The sequence below is a fragment of the Centrocercus urophasianus genome, unplaced genomic scaffold (assembly GCF_019232065.1).
Source record: "Centrocercus urophasianus isolate 14NV4802_14NV808 unplaced genomic scaffold, USGS_Curo_1.0 seq_10, whole genome shotgun sequence".
In the NCBI taxonomy this organism is placed as follows: Eukaryota; Metazoa; Chordata; class Aves; order Galliformes; family Phasianidae; genus Centrocercus; species Centrocercus urophasianus.
Genome location: NW_024884142.1, coordinates 44,308,213 through 44,331,165, shown reverse-complemented (window position 1 = coordinate 44,331,165; position 22,953 = coordinate 44,308,213). Strand labels below are relative to the sequence as shown.

General features: G+C 38.7%; 1 protein-coding gene across 1 annotated transcript in view; it reads right to left on the bottom strand.

The window, feature by feature from the left end:
- Nucleotides 1-22,953, bottom strand: part of RNF217 (ring finger protein 217) — a 54,694-nt gene that overhangs the window by 7,672 nt on the left and 24,069 nt on the right. The window contains exons 2-4 of the mRNA XM_042818363.1: nucleotides 16,280-16,513; nucleotides 8,715-8,879; nucleotides 4,551-4,806 (exon numbers count right to left, since the gene is read on the bottom strand). Of these exons, the coding sequence (XP_042674297.1) occupies nucleotides 4,551-4,806; nucleotides 8,715-8,879; nucleotides 16,280-16,513 (655 nt within the window). The remainder of the gene's footprint in view (nucleotides 1-4,550; nucleotides 4,807-8,714; nucleotides 8,880-16,279; nucleotides 16,514-22,953) is intronic.

The following is a 22,953-nucleotide window of genomic DNA, read 5'->3' as shown; positions in this document are numbered from 1 at the left end:
GATTAAATCTGCAGATCAGCTTTCCATCCTCGCAGTCCTAGCAACTTCATCTTTTAGTACTGGCTACAGGACAAAGTTCCTCTAAAGATCTCCAGTGCTTCATTCCCCAGTTTGTATGTATAGCCAGGGTTGCCCCTTCTCAGGTACAGAATATATTTGATTTTGTTCAACTTCATGCAGCTTGGTCATTGCCACCTCTCTAATTTGTCATATCTGGCTAAGGTGGGGAGAGAAGTGACATCAAGAAAAAGCAATCATTTCTGCTCCCAGTATATTTTCTTCTGGTTTCACCTTTACAAAACCATTTGTTTTCACAGAATCACAGAATGGCCAGGAAGGGAAAGGACCTCAAGGATCATGAATCTCCAACCCCCTTGCCACTTGCAAGGCCATCAACCTCTTCATTTACTGCTAGACCAGGCTGCCCAGGGCCCCATCTAATCTGGCCTCCAACACCTCCAGGGATGGGGGATCCACAACTTCTCTGGGCAGCCTGTTCCAGCACCTCACCACACTCTCTGTAAAGAACTTCCCCCTGACATCCAACCTAAGTCTCCCCTCCCTCAACTTCAAACCATTTTCCCTTGTCCTGCAGTTGTCAACCCTTCCAAAGAGTGATTCCCCTCCTGTTCGTAGGTTCCCTTTAAGTATTGAAAGGCTACAATGAGGTCACCCCACAGCCTTCTTTTCTCTGGACTAAACAAGCCCAGCTCCCTCAGCCTGTCTTTGTAGGGAAGGTACTCCAGTCCCCTGATCATCTTTGCAGCCGTCCTCTTGATCCTCTCCACTACCTCCCTGTCTTTTTTGTACTAGGGGCTCCACACTTGGATGCAGTATTCTAGATGGGCTCTCACAAGAGCAGAGAAGAGGGTCTATCAAGACCCTCAAGTCCCTCTATACAGGGCTGCTCTCAAGGACCTTCCAGTCTGTATGGATGCCTGGGATTCCTCCAGTCCAAGTGCAAAACTCTGCACTTTACCATGTTGAACCTCATCAGGTTCACCCGAGTCCATTTTTCAAGCCTGTTGAGGTCCCTCTGAATGTCATGCCTTCCTTTTACCGTGTCAATGAAAAATGTTGAAATTTATGCTGCCATAAAGGTTTTCCCCTTATTTTCATTACAGAACAGTCTGTGACAAACATTTACTGCTTAACAGAAAATGACAGCATGCCAATCTGCTAAGAAATGTTCTTCTGTTTCTATGGGCTACACCTACCCAGATTTAGTAGAAACAAGCCAAAGAAGCTTATCTGTTCAGACTACAAAATCACCACGTTTACTTAAATAAGTATTTCTTCTCCATAGAAAGAGAACAAAATGCATCAGAAAAAGCATCTAGCAACACATTACGTCTCCTACTGGCAGCGAAGACAGTGTTCTCTTAATTTCCACTACTTAGCCAAGTAGCTAAGTAGCTAGTAGTGACATCTCACTACACTAAATCAATCATTTTTTTTTTTTTAATATTCTACATGCTACTAAAATTAAAAGACCTGTTTTAATGGCCTGCTTCTCTGCTACAGCCTCCTCTTTCTGCTGACTCTTGTAACAGTCAGAGCTCAGTCTTGCACCGTAACACCTAATGACAAAGACTGAATGTATTTACATTTAGAGCTACAAGTCCAGATAGAGATGACAGAAGGATTTAAGGTCATGAATATCAATGTAGAATTCTTTGAATCATTGTGGATTTTGGTGTTAACAAGCAAAGCTAAAAGTCACAGCCAACAAATACATTTCCTGGCAGGTTCAGCTCTATTAAAGTGATGAACATTGCTGTAGGAAATAACTCAATGACAGCACAGGAAACAAACCCCTGGAGAAATCTGGACTGAGGATTTGAGCTTCAGTAATCTTTTTTGGCTTACTAGTTAAGGCAAACCACAAGCATACTTAAAAAAGGGAAATGAAAGCAAAATATCTTATGCCTTCTCTATGCATACTTTTATAATTATGAACATACACATTTTTACCACTGAATTTTAACTATTACATGTGCTTCTGCATTTCATTACTACCTCCATGTTACCGTTTGCATATAAACTAATTCTCTTTTAAACCAGTAGTAGTTGTTTCTTTTTGAAAGAGAAATGACAAGTATTACTATTTCCTAAAACAAAAAACATACAACAAGAAAGAGGAGAACATAATTTCAAAATTAGCATTATGCACATTCATTAAAAAAAATGTCAACTGCTTGTTTTATGTATAAGGCATTGGAAAAATTAAGACATCATGTAATGTTTGGTAATATAATTTTCATGTAATTTTAACATAAACAAAATACTTGTTTATGTTTTTATCTGCATCAAAACAAGTTTAATCTCGGGATAATATTACCCATAATTCTACACGTGGATAGCAAAGAACGCGATGTCCCTGAACTCAGTCCCTTGCTACCACAGCAAAGCAGCTTATAATGTGGTTGCTTTTACTGAAAGTTTTTTAGAAACATTGTGAACTACTTAAAAATAGCCCTTGAATTTCAAGCCTACATTTATTCACGAACAGTTTATGCCTACATGCTATAGTGCCAGCATTGTCTTTAATCTTTAATAGTACTTCTCATGTGCTGGAATTTCACTCTAGAAAATGCAACAGTGAAAATATCCAATCGTTTTGAATTTTTATCCATTTTCCTATTTATTTCTGCATCTTGAATTCTCTCTTACAAAGTTTGTTCAAAAACCTTACAAGTTTCAGAAGTCAAACGAATGGGGTCTGGATTACTTTATAAATACACTGCAGGTTTCTTAGTTTTTCTCTACAACTTTGCAGATCAGCAAATTCTTCTTACCAGGCCTATGAGTCTAGTGTCAACCCTTGCGCTACTCTAAAATGGAAGTCACCTAGTATTTTCACTGGAACATATTTTGGTCAGGAGTTTTTACCACAGATCTGCTTCCATACATTCAGACTCTTGCCTTTACCTCTATATTTGACATAAGCTAACTTGTAAACTGAAAGCATTTTCTCATCTGAGCTGAATTTCAGTTTTCTTCCAATTCCTGTGCCTTAATTCACCCACTGTGATGTCCCATTTTCATTAATAGGTCTCCAGCTTTCAACACCTAATAGAACTATTTCCTATCATGTTACAGGTAGCTTTACATGACACAAACTAACTACAATTACTCAAGTTAATGCATACATAAGATAACAAATAAGCTAAGAATTTATTTTTCTTGTGCTTATGTAAGTTCAGACAAGTGCACTAGTTCAAACCAAATCAAGACTACCTTTAAAAAAAAAATAATAATCACAATATTCCCTTGAGATAAATTAAATTACATAGTTGCATTTTAAGTTCAATCTTTTTTTCAGACCCAAAGCCAACAGCTAAGTGTCCTCCTATATATACACATAAGGAGAATAAGCTTGAGTGCTTTGGTTATCAAAACAAAGTCAGGTTCAAATCCAAAGGATGCTTTATTCAGACAAACCTTTCACTCAGAGGTTCACCTAAAAAGATTCCTGCTCTTACTCGTTTCTCCTATATGGTTTTAGAATGACATAAGACCCTACAAATACATATTGATTGTCTCATATCTTTCTGTTACTGAAATCATTGTGATCTACTTTCTATTAGAAGAGCTACTGATGACCAAACTAATAAGCTAGTCATCAGCTGGTAGCAAGGAACAAAACTTGAATCACAGAATCACAGAATTATAGGGGTTGGAATGGACCTCCAGAGATCATCGAGTCCAACCCCTTCAGAAAAGACCTGAAAAGTTTAGTGGAAAATTTAGGATTTCAGATGCTTCCTTCTTTCCTCTGTTCCTACTTGACAGCTCAGGTACCGCTCAGTTCAGTACATGAATCCATTTTTGGGAACAATCATCCCAAGCGTCGTACAGGCACACTCCAATCTAGACATATAACTGAGATGCCAGACTCCACTGCATCAGTCAAACTTTGTGCTATTGCCTTTGTTCGACTACAGTCAACTTATCCAATGGATCTGTTTCTGCTGCTACATGACCTGGCACTGCTTTCACAGCATGCTTGAGCAAATGCTTCTTGATTTGCACGTCGGCAGACAGAAATACAGACTGACAGAGGTAGCTGTACAACAATATGAGAAAATAGAAACATGAAATTTTAAAGGTAAAACTGAACCAAGTTGTTTCATTGAAAGATCTTCATGTGAAACTACAGCGTGGCAGTTTCACAGCTGCAACGTGTCAGAAGGTCTATTTAGGTATCTGAAGTCACTACAATGTAATCAGAAGCAAACTGAATTTTCAATAGAATCAAAGTTATTCTTTAAGGCTACCCTATGTTGAGACACTTTCTTGTCAGTTTGCTTGTGTAGATTTACAGTTTGCTTAAATACTATGAAAAAAGGTTAGGAAACGCAAGCTACCAACATAGGACACACTAGTTAATCACACATAATCCATACTAATCCATGCTCATGAAAGTGACTCCAAACGTATTCTAATATACTTCGTAAATTATTTTTTACATAGCTAAAAAAGAAGCTGCCCATCCTCCACTTTAAACCTATCCATACACACATACCTTTAAGATACTGATACCCCACCTGCCTCAGTCACCTCTTTATGCCACTCTCTACAAAGTGCATTTATCCACTCACCACAGACAGAGCCTCGCACTAATCTCCTCAAGTGTGGTCTCTCGGGGAGGTAGCGGTATTTGCATCCAAAGATACTGAGGTTTGATGTGTGATCTCCAAAGAAACGGAGCTGGCGGTATCTCTCCCCACAGCGGTAACAGAAATTAGTGTTACACTGGGAACAGGTCATGTGGTCACACCCTTCTGTTCTCTGGATGTGGATCTTTAGGAACAGAAGGAAAAAAAAAAAAGATTATTTTTAACCCCAGAAGTGGAGGAAAGCAAGCAATGCTCCAATGCAGCCCACATACAGCAGATGTGCTAAGACAACTATGTTTTTTTAAGGCATGCTTCAGATCAAACATGAGTTACAGCTGTTTCCAGGCTTTTACGTAAGAAATGACTTCCTACGTCATTCTTCCTCTTCATTTAAACAACCAAGGATCTCAGAAGATCCTTGCCTTAACTTAAGATGAAAATTTGTTTTTATTACTCAAGTAGACAAATTAGCATCAAATTTTATTAGAAAAGAAAGCAGCACAGTAAATATAGTTATGAACTCTGTATGACCCCTCCATAGATGGGTTTCCCCTCTCACGGCACCTGTGGCCCCACTGTTTCTCATTACTACCACAAATTGATTTAGCATTTTGTAATAAGCACCACAAAGGCTCTGCTGTAGAAAGAGGGACTTGGAAAGCACGGGATGTTGTCTTTTCTTGTTCACTTGTTTTGTCTTTAAGTGTTTAAAAGAAAGAGTCCAAAAAAACTATGAAAAAATATGATAAACTTTTACAATGCCCACAACATAGCATTAAGGCGATTTGCCTAGGCTCTGCTTCTACTTTTCCAATCATTTTCTGCATGAAGTACCTTATTTACTATTTCTTTACCTCCATATACTCTTCTGCATTTACTTACTTAGCACACATTTAAAGGATTCAATTTCAGTTAATAGTTCCGAGAAACTTAGAAGTAACTGTGTAATCACTGTTGCAGCACATAATGTGATAGAATAAGACATCTTCCCCTAGACTGCATCTCTTCTTAATCTTGCCAACTAAAATCATTGCTAATGGGGTGGTGGTAAACAAGTTTTTCCTATCTCACAAAATGGATAAATAGCACCACCCCACACACAGGCTCCATAATGCAACAAATAAAATTAAATAAAATTTCACAATAACTGTGGTTGGAAGTAACCAGAGGTTATGTATTTTAATCCCTAGCTCAGCACTTCAAAGGCAGACCAGATTGGTTCAAGCCTTGTCTCACCTGGTACGGGTATGCTGCTCAAAGACTATTACTTGTTCCAGACCCTCCCCGGGAACAGTCTTCACTCCTTATATCCTTCTTGCTGAAACTCGTGATGATTCCTCCTTAATTTCTTATCCATATCAACCCATATTTATTTTGCAGAGAGGTACAGGTATAGACATCACCACTTAATGGCCCTGCAAGCACCACAGGTGATGAAAGCTCAGGTGCAACTGAAGCCTCTAACCTCAAGAGAAGTTTGCAGCTTCTGGGGTATCTGACATTCCTCAGAGGGTCAACAGTGGTACTGATCAAGCTTCACCCAGAATCTGAGAAATTTCTTCCACCTCAACTGCTACTGAAACTGGTACTCTACATAGGTAACAAGCTGACATTTTCTACTGGCACTTCTTTCAGCAAAAGACTGCAGGGCAGATGTAGTCAGAAGTCACTCCAGACAGGTGTGCCAACATGACTGTGCCAATGAAGGCAATCTCAAGATTTCTGCACTTTCAAATACTTCTTTTATGAATAAAACAGGAAAGGCATTCACAAAAACTGACTGTACTATAAAAAGTCACACCCTGGTGGAAAGTAGATTTCATCCAATAGAAGGGATGCCAGTAGGCTGACTATACAATCATCCCCCTCTATTCTGAAGAAGCCCAACATGATTTTATTTGTTCCTATCATTCATTTACCTGCATGACAGGTTCCTTGTTTTTCACAAGTACCTGAGAAAACACCATTGCTGATGAGCTTTATAATCCGCTTGGACTTCAAAGCTCTCACTTTTAAGCAATTACTTAAAGTAAACTGGAAGAAAATCTACTCAGCTATACCAGTTAATTTTTGAAATTACACATGGTGCTTTTTTAAAAAGTCAATTTGACTTTCTCCTACTTTTCAGGCTTTATATGAAAAACATTAACCACATTCATTGAACCATAGTCTATTTAAGTTATTAACCTCAACTGAAATTGAGAAGTGATCTATGCTATCTCCAAGCAGCATATAACAAGTTTAGAAAAATCTCTAAAAAAAAAAAAAAAAAAAAAACACACGCAACGTGTCAAAAATCAATTTAAGATACAGAAAAAAGGAGCCCTTTCTACTATTTGCATACTTTACTCACACGTAAAACGTTTAAGTATTTTGTATGTAATGCTTTATTTTGTAAGAATATCTTGAAGAGAGCCAGTAAAATACAAGCTGTTTCTATCAGGTGTGCTGAAGCTGCATCCACCTACTGTGAAAAGTAATCAGGCTTAAGCTCATTTAACGTGAGTACTACCAGCCACTGTTATGAAGGATCAAACATGTTCAAAGCACTTACCAAAAAAACACTGAAAAACATGTGAATACTTGCCTAAGGATTTACCTATATACAGTCCCTCCACCCATAGAGTACTCCTGTTTTCTCAACTGCATGCCCAGACATGATAATCATGGAGAAATAAAAATCATGATATAGCTAGCAAAAAGAAGTTTTGTCTATATATTTACATACACTGAAGTGTGTATCCAGAAGATATACATGAAATACTGTCGCAATTTATGACATTGATCAGAATTAAATCTTCTAGGTTACCAATAGCTTTAGAAGTCTGCTCAGTAAAGAATACCCACCTTACTAAAGTTTCTGTCTTTAGATTCCATTAGCTTTAGTCTCACAGTAAAGACCAAATACTCAACACTCAATTTATTTTACTTTTCTGAAAATTTTGACTGTTGCAAATTCGTAACCAATTATTTTCTCCTTTATTTCATACGACTTATTTCAATAGAAACAACACATGCATCATCAAGAAAATCAATCTGGACACGGGTCAAAGAATTAAAACCAAAATAAGATACTTCTGCCCACTCCAGAAGGAAGTTTGTTTGAAAAAAAAAAAAAAAAAAAAAGTTACTATAAGACTTCCCAGAAACTGAACATTTTTAGAACTGGCTGAAACCTATCATATCTGAGCAAATAGGTTGCTAAAACTCAATGTCATGTGTATGTAAGAGAAAGGGTGAACAAATGACCACGGATTTCACAGCTTTACTAATTTTTCTTTGTGCTTTGAAGTCTTTCAAACTATGGCACCACATGTGTTTATTTTCCCATTATCAAATTAAGAAGCTTAGCAAATTGAGAAGTATACCCTTATAGACACAGCAAGGTTCCAAGTGCAACTAAGTATCTCCAGATTTTTAGTTCTTACTGTCAGCAGCTGCAGACAACTGCTGAGGAAAAAAGAAAGTGAACAGCCATAACAAACACCTTTGTCGAGGGCAACTGGGGCAAGGGCACTGGGGGTTGTTCAAATTCATTCAAGTGATTAGGCATCTATCCTGGAAGGACAGAAAATGACATTTTTAGAACGTGAGACTGCACTTCATTCTGTTGAAAGTATTTATGAGAAAGGGCTAAATGTCAGTCCTTTCACAGGCCTAAAGATCTTCTGGATTTGCCAAAACTCAAAGTGCCTCCTACTTGTCTTTAAGTACTTCCTGCTTTACGCCAACATCAAATTCAAAACAATTCTTCCAAGGTCTCTGGAAAACCTGATGAACAGCATCATACTTTGCTAAAATTTTATATTTATTTAAAGCTTTGTTATATGAATAATTCAGACTAACACACTCATTACAAGTTGATTAAAAAAAAAAAATAACAATGTTTCTTTTAGATGTTAAGAGCCTGTGAAACCAGTTCAAGGACTAGTAGGTAAAATACCCATTTTTCTGTATGGGTCAAAGGTAAGAATCTACACAGCAAGTGTGCATTTTGCTTCAAACCTAGGATAGAAGCTACAAATATTTAGAATGCATAAATATTTAAGCAGTTTTAAGCTAACATCTGTGCACCCCTAGAATGCAACTTACCTTGCATTTTGGACACTTCTGAGCATTCCTCTGCCCGTGCTCAATCTCATTGGCCCAGTGACGCAACAGCTTGTCTCCCTTTTTGTACTCTTTGCAGTTAACACCTTCATGCCAGGGAGAGTGGCACTTGAAACACCAGACAAATTGGCAAGATGGACACTGGATCTATACAAATGAGAAAACACACATTTACAAGCTATGCACTGACCCAACTGGAAAGCGAGTTTTAAAAATGCTGCTCTTAGTCAAAGAGTAACTGCCCAGCAATAAGGGTCTAACATTTTCTGCAATGTCCATTTAAAAAACAAATTCAACAAGTTACGCAACACAACACTGATTTCTTTTTAAAAATTATTTTTAAAGAGAAAAAAAGAATTATTAAAACCCAGGAAAGGCTCCAGTCAAGCAAAGGACAAATGAGTAGCTTGCTTTCCAAGATAATTCAGTTGCCTCAAACACACTTGTCATCAGGTAAAAATCAGCAGCTAACTTTCACTGTGATGGATCTCATTCTTCCTACAACCTACACTCCCCTAGACTTCTACCAGAGAGAACACAATCCTCTGCTAGCAGGAACCTGGAGAACCCAGAATAGGTTATGAAGCTTCTATTAGAAACAGGCTGGGAAAAAGGTGCCAAGTGTGAGGGCCCTTCTCCTTTCCAGTCAAGTGCCCCTACCACCACTTTGATGCCAGACACCTCTGATCAAACATGTGCCAAACAGCACACTTGTTAACAACCACAATATTGGCAGAAAAGGTAAGCCAAGCTCTTTACATTGATAGAGGATCTATTCTTCCTGCTCACCTAGTTTTGAATCATTACAACAAATACACAGTCATCACACCTTCTTCTAGAGCTTGGCTATTACTTGTAAAAAGCTGCTGGAGCTGTATTTGTAAAAGCATTAAGCAACACAGGCACTCTGCAGGTGCTCACACATTAAGTCTGGCCACACACCTGGACAGTGACTGAAGACAGCAACAAGCAGAAGCCACATTCAGTGCACATCCAGGCTTCAGGAACATCTCCACTACAGATGTGTTTGGTAGCACGTGATTTGAGCGGGGCTATGAATACGTGGGGGAAAGCTGGGGAAGGCACAACCCTCATGCAACCACTCATTTCCACCAGCCCATCCACAGTCCATGCCTAACACAGCCCCTACTCTATGCCAATGCACAGACTGGTCTGAGGAATTAACCAAAACCAGCTTCTCAGCCACAGCTGTCTCCTGCCTCCAAATCACCACAGACACATAAGGGAAGGAAGGTCTCCCTCGGGGTATGGCCCAGGTAAAGCCCACAGAACACATTCTGAAAGTCCTGGCATGACACAACCTTGCCAGGTTCTCTGCTCAGACACACCAGCTGCCTGCCACCTCAGCTCTGTTCTCGGGCCAAAGCTGGCACTCTGATCTGCCTCAAGTAGTTCGCTGCAGCACAGCCAGAATTATTGTTCATACATGCAGTTATTACATCCATTACTACCAGCAAGCTAATACAAAGCTGATCTAATCTCATGATGAGTGATGGAAATGAAGCTGTCTGCAGCCCTTAATGCTTCTTCCTAAGCCTCTTCTGCATAGGCTTTTTTTTTTTTTAAAGGTGAAAAATTAAAGGCAAAAACTTAAATGCAAATTGATACAATGGCTCTAGCCAGTACTTTTATGTCTCTACTGACCCACTGTTTAGCGGTTGCCTTTAGTTTTACTTGCAGAAAACAAATGTTTCTGCATTGCAGCAGCTTCTGAGAGCGCAGCCTCGTTTGTGTGATGTGAAATATTTCTGGGTAGCACTGTTTAACCAAGTATTTTATCTTTATCTGATATGATAAAGTATCATCATCTGTATGATGTGCTGCTCAGCTTTGTGCACCACTTCTGCTTACTTCTTTATGTCAATCCAAATCTACAGATCAGCAAGTGCAAGAATGTGAGTTCATGCTCAAAAGATTCAACAATTTTCTCACTGTATCTAAGATGGCATTTCCCCCTCCAGAATTCGTCAGTATTCGTCTGTATACTGCATTCGTCTGTATGTATACGAATACATAGAGAATTCGTCTGTATGCATGGCTGAAGTGTGAACCAGGAAGACAACCTTGAGATGTAGACAGATTTTCTTCTTTTTACAAGATGTTTTAACATTTCAGTTGGTCACCATTTACTGGTCATTATTCCTCTTAAACGAAAGAGTATTTAAGTGCTAGAACACATCGTTCTTTCCTTCATATCTAGCAGACAAAGACAATATAATTTAAAAATAGAAGAAGTTAATTCTGATGTCCTGTATCCTGTGCAAGTATGACTTTGTGCTTGTTATAGCAAGACAGGGTGGCATTTTTTCCACAGTAAACACTAAAATACTTGACAAAAGAAAACTGCACTTACATGCTTTTTGTCAATGAAATAAGGTACCAGAAACACAGGTAGGTAACATACAAAACTTGTTTGTATTGAAACAACATGCTGAAGTTATAACAAGCATATTACAAACATATATAACAAGTATATTACAAACACTATTACTTTCTGTATGAGAATATGGTAACAGCCTATAGCCAGGACAAAGTATATAACAACCAACATACAAAATACAACCAGTACCTTTCCTCAGATTCATTGGTCTACTGGCTAAGACTATGTAAAAAAATATATACTATCCTGCTATCTTTGCTTAATTCTTCATAAAAACAGCTTAAGAGGAAAGAGGAAAATCTCCATTCTGAAGAACCTAAAAAATTAAATATTTATTGCTACTAACCAAATTCATGCAGAGCACTAATTTACGTTTCCAGAATCCAACATGCACAACAGTCACCTCTGGTTACTAGCCTACTACCCTGACCAATAACCCCAACGTTTCCTTCGAGCATCATGTCTTCCAATAACATACATCACAGTGATCCACTGCTAGGAAGCCATGATATAGCAAACGCCACACTGCGTTACTCAGTGTTTATCACGCCTCGGGCAAAGAATGGCCTTGTGTAGTCACAATTAAGTGTTCTACAACCTGGAAGCTCTTTTCAGGTACAATATTCAGTCATTTCAGATGGAATCTGAATGAATCCATCTCAAACAAACCCCTCATGCCAACAGATCTGGGAAGCTGCTTGCTTAAAAACCTGGTAACAATTTGAAACAAATTTTTTTGCTCTTTTGTTTTTTTGAACTTTTAACAAACATTTTTCATAAGCTCTGTTACAGCACACATGTAACTACAAGAAATGTAACACACTGACATCAGATCTTTCCAAACACATCATTTAGAAAACACTGAAATAAACATTGAGGCTGCAATCACAGGATTTCAGAATATATTAATCAGTGGCCCTGATTAATTGAACTAAAGGAATCTACTTCATGACAAGCTTTGGAGTGACTAGTTTCCTTTTTCATCTTCCACAAATCTGAATTAGTAAATGGATTTAAGATTCTGAATGAGCCACTTGACTTCTCTTGGTCATTACCATCTGAACATACACTATGCAAACAAAAGTATGCTATTTTAAATTAACCTTATTTTCTTGGAAGTAGTAGACAAAAAAAAACCCTAAAGGTTTTCTAACTTGGATTCAGTGAACCAGCATGGAATTTGCTCAAGAAGAAATAGGAACACAACAGGACAACTACGTCAGTCTTTTAGATTCTTACTCCATGCTTCCTCTGCTTTTCTGAGAATACCATCAGATGATTTGCTTTACGTTTAGTATTAGTACATAAATCATAACAAGGACTCAGAAATTCAGATAATTCAAAGTAGCAAAATACAGTATAGTCCAACAAAACAGATGCTATTTCTGAAAAAAATATGTTTTTCCAAATATAAACTTTTCCAATTATTTTGTGACTTCCATTTCAGTTGATCAGAATTGAGAGGATACACACAAACTTACAACAGCTGAAGGTCAATCTCCCTTGAAATAGAAAAGATTACACAAGTTCTCAGACTAATCCTCTTGGTTCTCAACTTTCTCACACACTGATCTTTGAGGCTGACAATTTCCATTTTCTTAGCCAGTAAAATAATTTAAACTTTCATTTCCTCACCTGCCAGGAAAAGACCTTTCAAAATTGGTAGGTAACAGCAATATAAAGCACTGCCCACCATAACATGACGTTAGCAAAACTAAGTTCACATTAAAAATGTTCTGAGAACTTGAAGCTTCAGAAAGATTAATAGGATTCTCTGCAGCTTAGTGGAATGCTAGCTACATATTAGAGTGAAATAATTGTACAGTTAACTGATTAGTTGAATTACAATATCTATCTACAGCTACACAGTTAATTCATTCCAAAACAGATATTGGCTACTGCCAAAACAGTTGCTTCCTCCTCGTCATCAACCCATCTTCTTTCTTATACCAGCTGAAAATAAGCAACAACAAAACAAATCTTGTATCCCGTTGGAGCTGATCTTTGATCCAGCTCCCAGTGTAGCACTGAAACATCAGTATGAACAAAAGCAAGTTGGCAGGAACAAACAGCTAAGAACATAGAGGAAGTGCACAGCAAAATTACCACTTTATGAGCAGTTTAGGCTTAATGCTGACTGCAGTGATACCTAGCCATGAAAGTATCTGTAACTCTAGGTTCAAATTTGATCAGAAAAAGTTGAAGAACTCACTAGTATCAGCTACACAGATCTATTCCACCACAATACTTTCACAATTACAGATTCCTGACAGTTCTAGAGCAATAGAGTTTCAGAAACTTCTCAACAGTTCCAACAAAAGATAGTTTACTTAAGAACCACGTTGAAAAAAAGCTTCACATTTCTGAAGTCAAACATACTTTACGTGATGAGCATCTCTTCACAGCAGCGACCAAGAAAGTTTTGTCATGAACATCACAGACTAAGGCAGAAAGCCCAACAATCAAGAACAACTTCTTTGTAACAGGTCAAAAAGCCAGCTCTAAAAAGGTGAAACCTAAGGCTTATGGGAGAAGAAAAATAAGCTCACAGTAAAAGCCAACATTCCCTACTGAAACCTGCCTGTTCCATGCATAAGAGTTGAACTACTATTCTCTTGAATTTTTTTGCACGTTTTCTTCAGACCTTGGGCACATCAACTTTCACCAGAGGTTTATTAATCTTTTCTTTGATTGAGTCTTACATTCCCAATTTGATTCATAAGACAAAAGGGCAGGGATGTTTCCTTACTTAAAGCTAGGATCCCTCTTGTGACATGAATACATGATGCAGTATACTAGATAATTAATCTGCTGTATGGTGCTCTTTCAAGTGACACTAATAGGACAAAGAATGTTTCAATAGCCAGTTTTCCTTTTCTACCTCTCTTCCTCTGCCAACATGCGTGCACAGGTTAATTTTCAAGGCTTACATCAAGACTTTGGTTTCTAAAATGAAGAGTAGCCAACTCTGAACTGCTATGCTTACATCAGTTTAGCTAACAAAACATATACCAAGGAAAAATATTCAAGCTGATAACTTTTATCCTTCTTTAAATTTAGATGTTAGCTTTATTTATAATTTAAAATGGGGTATCTATTGTTAGTAAAGCCATTAATGGCATTTAAAAATATCTTCTCAAACATACTCTCAGATTTTAGTGTCTTCCTGTCCCTGCATAAAGTACATATGTACAGCAAGGGTACTGGGAAGAGCCTTTCTGTGCTCCTGACAGTACCTTTCTGCATGGGCTTTCCCCATGCATGACTGTTCTTCTGAAAAGGCAGCACTTCCAGTTCTGGGGTTTCAGTCCAGAATTCCTCTGAAGCAATTAGTGCTTCTATTGCTCATACTGCTCCCAGTCTCTGGTCAGATCTCTTCTATACTACATGTGGAAAAAAAGAATCTTCACCACCAAAGAGCCCATAATCCAAGACAGAAAAGAATGTATGAAAAAAAAATCACATTAGAATATAAGAAAACTGAGATAATGGTCCACAGCTACACATGTACACAAGGACAGGTACACTTTTTTTTTTTTTTTTTTAAAACATCTCATCCTTGTAGCAACTCTTCTGTGTACTGAGCTTCTATCAGTTTGCTAAAACTTTACCTACAACAGAACACAACACAGGTTCAAGGATCAGTCTAAATCTCTGGACCATGAGTGTCCATACTGTTTGTTAGTACTTTCCCAAGTGTATTTCTGTCCTGTATCAACTAGACATTCCTTACATGTGGGTACAGCCAGCTCAAAGCACATATTTTGACAGCCTGTTCTTAGGAAGAGACTCTAGCTCTGCAGAGCAGGACTACACAACATTTTACCACAGTACCAGGGAACTGCTTCAGGCTTGTACTACATAAAGCATCAGGCAGCTTCAGATTCTTTCTCTGATTAGGATTTCTGGGGAAGTGGTGAGAAGATTTTAACCACAGCATTTGAACTCACAGCATTTGTAAGCAAAGTACTCTTTTGTACTCTGAAGATAATGAACAAATTGAGTTGGCATGCACATACTACCTACAACAGCTGCACAACCTTAGGAGAAGCTGATGCAAAAGCATTACAACAGCTGGTCTACCTTGGACCACACATCCTGTCTGTACCTGAGGAGATGTTAAATGGATGGTTGAAGAAGAATGGCTTCAGGCAGAAAGAATTTAACCTGCAGTTTGGAATTCCTCCACCTTTGCTTAAAATGCCAAGCACCTGAAAATCTTAAGGCCAACACTAGACTTTGTGGCGACTTATATATAACTCAAACACTGCAAAGAAACAGGAAGGAAGCTCAGAATTCAAGAGTTAGCTTTGCTGAAGTTTCAACTGCACTGGATACACAACCTTCTACTTTTTAATCCCTACATTGGGCTCAATCTTATGTCGTAATTAGGCCTATCTAAACAACCATCTAAACTCCTACTGAGGAAAACTGGTTTGGTCAGGGAAGGCCAGCTCAATCATGACATTAACCACAACAAATCTAATAATTGAATGTAAAGCTAATGTGAAGCACGATGCTGCAGACAGAACTTTCATCTTTTGGAAACAAGATGGACCATCAGGGCTTAAAGCTTCTTCTAACTGAAAATCTTGCTTTTTAGTACCTGATTTAAATCAGTATAAGCGAACCTTCTACTTGAAGAAACTCTGTGAAAAAATGTTTTTTGATCATCCTCCAATTTTATGTACTAAGAGTCATGAAACCACAGTAATCTTTAACCTCTAGTAAGGGATTAAAGAAATCATAACCAAGAGGCAGGACAGACAACATCTCTAGTTCTTAGGAAAGAACAAGCAACAGGAAGCTATCACCTAACACAGTAAGTGCCTCGAATTCATTTGCTCATTTTCAGGAAATAACCTATTTTTGCCAGAGCTGTGCGGCTAGAATAATCAGTTACAGTGCAATTCCCCTTTCCCAGTCTCTTCTGATCATGATTACTGTTTGCACATGAGAGAAGAAAGAGAATACTGTTAAAACTAAAACATGTCAGGCCAAAATTATGCCACCTACCAACCTATCAGGACTAAAGTTCACCTGTTCAAATGGCTAGAAGTGAATTAACTAGTTAAAGCAACCATGTACTAATGCTGTCCTACTTTTGCTGTGCCATCTAATCCACAGCTCTGGCAAGCGTGCTCACTTTGTATTTGTTCTCCAATTTGGCAGGGGTAGGAATGTGGCCTCTCCTCCGGAAGGTTGTAAAGTGCTTGCACTGAGGGCATGGCTTCGTGCTGGAGTCGATGCGGCTGAGTTCCAGGAAATATTTATACTTGATAATGTCCTCGTGGGGCAGGTTATAGAGGACAGTTGTTTCATCCAGGTGTTCGCTGCACTCTGTGATCGGGCATTTTATATCTGCTTGTCCCAGCTGCACCTGCATATGAAAAAACAGAAGAGCTGCATGACCTTTTGCTTGGAAAAGGTACTACTCTGCAACTATTATGGAAGCGGACTCTTGCAAATTCTAAATTAAATTGAATTGTCTTGCAGAGTACTCTAACAGTCCACAGACTATCAAGCATAACATCTTAAAATTATACATAGCCATTTTTCCAGAGGGTACTTTCCAAATCCAAACAGAAAATCCAATTACCCTTATAACAACTGTAGTTTTAAAATATATAGTCTCAGTGTATGTACCATGGCGATGTACTCCATGAAAACAAAACATGAACTTAAATTAGCAGTACCCAAGCCATACTCTAAGCTTTAGCTGCGATGGCCAACTCTTCACTGCTATGGCTCACAAAGACAGTGTGAAAATAGGCAGTAGAAACATACATATATTGCTTCACTTCAAAACGTGCTGGGAATCACAACACAGAGAAATTAAAGCCAATTTAAGATCATCAACTGACTCAATGCTATCCCTGTTGCTCTGCCTTGCTGCTAGCAGCTCAGTACATGCCATACTGCACGCACAGAACACGTCAGTTGAGCCCGAGGCTGGCCAAGCTAATAAATTTTCCCAGTACTTGAAGTGCCATAAAGTTAAAAAAAAATCCAACACTAAAAATGCCTGAGAAGATGACCAAAACAGAAATGCACACACAAGCAAATTCAATGTCAGGGATGAAACTGCTGCTGATGCAACAAGGTCTGATGGTCTCAAGCTGATCCATATGGCCAGTTACCTGTAACACAGGTCCTGGATCTTAGGGCTGGACCCAGGCCTGCACCCTTAGTGCCTGGCAGACTTCTCTAACTTGGAGACTGACTCCATGACAAAACAACACATCCTCAGCAGTGTAGCTACATTTGCTTGACACAGAGCCTAAGTTAATAAACACTGCTGGGTCTGAGGAGCCTGCAAGGCCCCAGCATGAGCATGTTCACATCTGCCACAAGTGATGTTGAGAAAACGAGTGTTGACTGCAGACATGGAACTGACCACCAGCTCAACTCCTTCCTCACCTAACTTCTCTGTGCAGGGAGGAAGGAGGTTGGGGACTGCGGACGGAATCAGTCTCTTTCTAGAAATTGTTTCAAGGCATGTCAGTCCAGTTAATTTATACTGTTTATTCTTGAATAGGCTCCGGTATTGGAATCTCTTACATATGACAGTAACCTCTCAAATTCTGATGCAGATTTCCCTACTCCATGGTGACAATGAAAGACATCTTACACCAGAGACTACTAATGCAGTTTTTAATCTAAGAAAAAAAAATGGAATAAAGCAACAATGCTGTCACTGCTGCCCCAGTTACAGAGCCACGGGCTCTAACTGAACAATAAGGCCAGGTTTAAGGCCAGGTTGGACGGGGTCCTGGGCAACCTGATCTGAATGTGTGTGTTTGGTGGCCCTGCTAGGCAGGGGGGTTGGAACTACATGATCCTTGAGGTCCCTTCCAACCCGGGTGATTCTGTGATTCTGTGTAATAATTTAGCCATTTAGAGGACTGAAAAAAAGCACACAAAATGTTATAAAACCTATAGTTCATATTGACTTTAGAAAGAAATCCACACTGCACTACCTTTCGTCTCCCAATAACGCAGTGGATCCAAATCAGAGTGAAGAAAGGAAGCAGGTAACTACAAGACAGCAGCAGTCCATCTAGAAACCAGAACACAGCAAATGTGCTGCACAGGTCAGGATGGAGGGAGACCTTCCTATGGGACAGAGGAGGTACACGTGTTCTCAGGAGGCAAATGCTCCAAATTTCAAATCCAGGCAAGGCTACCACTACATGCAAACAAAGAGGCTCAAACATTCTGGCTTTTACATGTATCAGAGTGAAGAGAGAGGAGTATATGGTTGAAGACACTTTTAAACAAAGAAATAACAAAAAAAAGACAAGAACCCATGAGGTTCTTGAGGCAATGACCAGTTTTATATCTGGAAGACAAAAAGGCATCTGAAGCAGCATGTGAAAACTGAACTCAGATGCATGGCATCGCTCAAATTTCTTCCTTAATTTTTAAATTACTTCTCAGAAAGTCAGACTACCTCAATTTGACACACATTCAAAATTAGCTACAGCCACAACACAATAAGATCACAACATCATGACAGCACATCTCTATTTTAGGGTGCTATCATCTGAAATACTGAATGTATGGCTCTATCATGTGATCCTAAATATATTTACTTATGCTCTCTGCTTCTTATCAAAGTATTTTTGACAAGAAATAGGGGTCTCTTAGCAATCTAGTCACATTACTAGAAATCTTGATGCCCAAAAAGTTTTGCAGATGCTCGAGTCTTTCAATACTGGCAGCTCATGTTCTAGCAATCCCGGCCCTTCACAGGTGCCTCCAGGAGGCATACACAGACTTTCATTTAAGAAAAAAAAAAAAAAAAAAAAAGAAAGAAAAATATATTCTTGCTCTGCTGCTGCCTATTCCTCCTGAGAGTATATACAGTTCCAACAGCTCTCTGCATCACAGAACACCCACAACTTCTAAGACCAAATGCATATCAGTATTTTATTTGAGAACACTTGTTCTTTCAGCTGAAATTTATCATCTGTGCTAAACAAGCAGAAACAAAAGTCATCCTCAAGAACTCAAATATGCTAACCTAGGAGAAAAAACTTTACAGGAACGCAAAAAACACTGTGGCATTACTACAAGGATTAATAAAACATTCTATTTAAAGAAGTATAGGCACACAGTAATTTAAAGTCAAATAGGCAAATTACTCCCATCTACGGCTACTTGAGTTTTTTGTTTCTTTAAAGAATTAGGAAAATACAAAAGCGGGTAAGCCCTTTTGCTAGGAGTAAGCTGCAGAGGAGAAACACTTCACGCTGAGAAGGCTCACTGCATTTGACATTTAAGCTAGTGCTTAAATATATATATATATATATATTATATATATATATCATGCTATTTAGAACAAACCTGCATTTATAAAACCAAGGAATACAACACTGAACACTTCCTATTTTTCATGCCCACGCAGAATATGATTAAATGTGTGGTAAAAGTCAAGTGTGGTTTCAGTGTTTATTTTGAAAATATGTTTTACACCCACTTCAAGTAAATCATTTTTATCTTCTGTAATAGTTTCAGCCTTTCAAATTTGGCAAAGATTGATTCTTTTCCTACGTTTTGAATGGGACTGAGTGAACAGAGCTGTTTTGCTCATTAGCAGTAACTTCAATGGAGCCTTGTCTTACCAAAACAGTCTATCTTTGTTTGTGCACTAGGATCAGCAACTGATGCAAGTACAGCTTTAGAAGTAGCTTGTTGGCTACCTGCTGCTGCAGACCCCTAAGGTACTATAGAACAGGATAAGAAGAAAAAAATTAACCTGGATAAAAGCTGTTAAATTTTTCCCTTGTTTTTTTCCAAAGGAAATTTCGAAGAGCCTTATCCCTGAACAGCTGAACACAGTATCAAAAGACTGAGTTTTAAGAACTATTTAAATTTTAAAATACCACCGTGTATCAAAAATTTAAGAGCACTCAATTTACACAACAGCACGGTATATTTTCACTGCATGAGGAAATACTGATGTGTCTAAAGGTAGCTGAATGGCAGTGCAGTGGTAAATGTCAAACTGCATTCAGTTCTCACACCCTGCTGTGCTTCACTAACGCAAAGCATCTCTGGAAGGGCTGCTACTACTTACAATCCTTCATATGGAAACAGGCTGTCATGACTTCCATCCTATATACAGGTAATGCTTAAACTATCAAAACAGCAGTGCGCCTTCCCATTTTCCATAATTCTTGACATTTTATCACGAAAGATTGAAGGCAGAGACTCTCCACCAGTCCACATAATGCTCAAAAAAGACCACAGTGCTATGAGTAATAGGAAAGGATGCTATGGTCATTTGAGTCAGAAACCTGAGCAAGGGAAATAATTTTTCACAAAAAACAAAATCTTTGCTAGCTGCTCAGAAAGTGAAGACCAAACTACACAAGAAGCGCCAATTTGTACCTCTCACTTAGCCTGACCATACCTAGCGGGAAGGCAACCTGTGTGGGTAAATTTGGGGGGTGGGCTGTATTTCTGAATTAAAAAAAAAAAAAAAAAAAAAAAAAGGGGGCCATTCTGCTTTAAAACAGACAGATACAAACCAGCATCATCTGAATTAAACTTGACTCTTAATTCAGAGATACATTAGCTAAACAAACCAATAAGCTGTCAACTATTAAGCCAAAAGCGAACAATAACATGCTTAGTCTGCATCACTGTAGAATGATTAAATTTCTACCACTACTACCTTCCCCTATAACCTAATGTGGACTTCATGTATTTAAAAAAAAAACCTTGGAACTGCAGAGATGCAAGCAAAGGGACAGTCTCATCTGTAGAACTTTCATATTCTACTGATTAACAAACAGAAGAAAGTTCTTTTTATTTTCAGGCAAAATTCTATTGCTTCTGTTTACTGAATACACTGCACATTCATTTTTGCTGGTAAGTTTCAAATTACTGAAGAATTACTTTCTTCACTTCTGGTAAGCAGAGAGCGACATCTTGAATTATTTCTTAAAGACAAATCATACAGGTTTTTGTGGAAAATTCTTCAAGAGCTCACCATGGCTCAGGGCTCCACAGTGATTGGCGCTAACCAAATGAAATTGAAATAGACATGATTCAACAAGTAAACCAAATAGAAATAAAAAAGGGCTGTGTAAACTTTTAGTAAACACTTTGCACTTGTCTTTAAGGTTGTGGTTCCACAATCATTTTTATGATGCAAGTACTAACTTTAGCAGTCTATATCTCCTGTCTCCATGCTATGCCAGTACTGTCCTGGCACTCTGCAAACTGTTTTTACGAAAAAAAAAAGAAGTAATCCTATGAAACAGATTTCCGTCTGTCTGTGCTTACTGCCAAAGTACACAAATCCTCAGTGATTCAAAACAAGTGAGAAGGAACAGCTAGAAGTGATAGGCTCCTGAAGTCACAGAATCATAGAATCACACAATAATCATCTAGTTTCAACCCCCTGCTATGTGCAGGGTCACCAACCACCAGACCAGGCTGCCCAGAGCCACATCCAGTCTGGCCCTGAATACCTCCAGGGATGGGGCATCCACAACTTCTTTGGGCAACCTGTACCAGTGAGTCACCTCCTCCGTGTGAAAAACTTCCTCCTTATATCTAACCTAAACCTCCTGTCTCAGCTTAAGACCATTCCCCTTTGTCCTATCGCTATCCTTCCTCATAAACAGGTATCCGCCCTTGTAAACAGATCGTATCATCAGACTAGGTTTCTCATATGCACTGCACATTTTTAAAGTTCTTGCTCTGCGGTTCATTACTTCACCAATCATATTCCCACCACAAGTTTCATTTGTACCTCCCTTCTATTTACTTCTCTATGTGGCAGACTTACTTTTTGAACTCTTGAGTAAGCCACCACAGCACCCTCTCTGCCACTTGCCACCGCTCTAGTCTGCAGCCATCCCTCTACTACTCAGGAGGAAGAAGACTCACCAGTGACAGGTATACTGCTGTTCTCAAAAAGTTCTAGGAGTTCAAAATGATGAGAGTCTCCCTCATGCTGGTGCTGAATTTGTAATTGTTAGTCCTCAGTTTTAATGCTTATGCTTTGCATGACAACCAAAAACAACTATAATGACCAATCTATCTTCACAGTGGAGAACAAGGCAGGCAACTGGCAAGATGCAAAGATAGTTGCAAACATTGGCAACATTTTTAAGTTGCCTGGTGGAAAGAAAAAAATCCCTCTTCTCCATAACAGAGTGCAAGAAGCTTAAACCTAACTATTTCCAGCACCAAAATCTTATTAGTATTAATATACAGTGACAGTTGTCCGGGTTAATTTTTCTAAGTGGTCATCTATTATTTGTACATTCAATCCAAAACCTACTCTTAAAAAAAAAAAAAAAAATAGATGTGTCACATGCTCACATAGACTAACTTGGAAACTGTACATCTCAATGTCCTCCTTCCTGTCTCTGAAAACAGACTCTGTCTTCCTTTCACACTGATAGCACACACCTGGTGGAAGTCAGGACACTAACATGGCTTCTGCTCCATGTGACATTTATAATGAGAAAGTCATCTGAACACAAGCATTTCAGGCATCAGGACACACTAGCTCTTTCAGCTGCACTGTTACATGATTTGCATTAACAATCACAGTCAGTGTGAAAAAAGAAGCAAAATCTCAGGGCTTTGGAGGAACATTTCAACATATCATCGTTCACTAGAAAGACATGCAAAAGTAAGAAGCTGAGCAAGAATGACAACAAATGTAACTGCTATCCAACCATTACATCAAAGGTTGGACCTTTCTACTCTGAAAGCAAGCCTGCTAAAAGCTCAACTGGTTTTCTAGCCTGGGATTCTGAGCACAACCATTCCCCCTGAGATTGCAGTACAGAG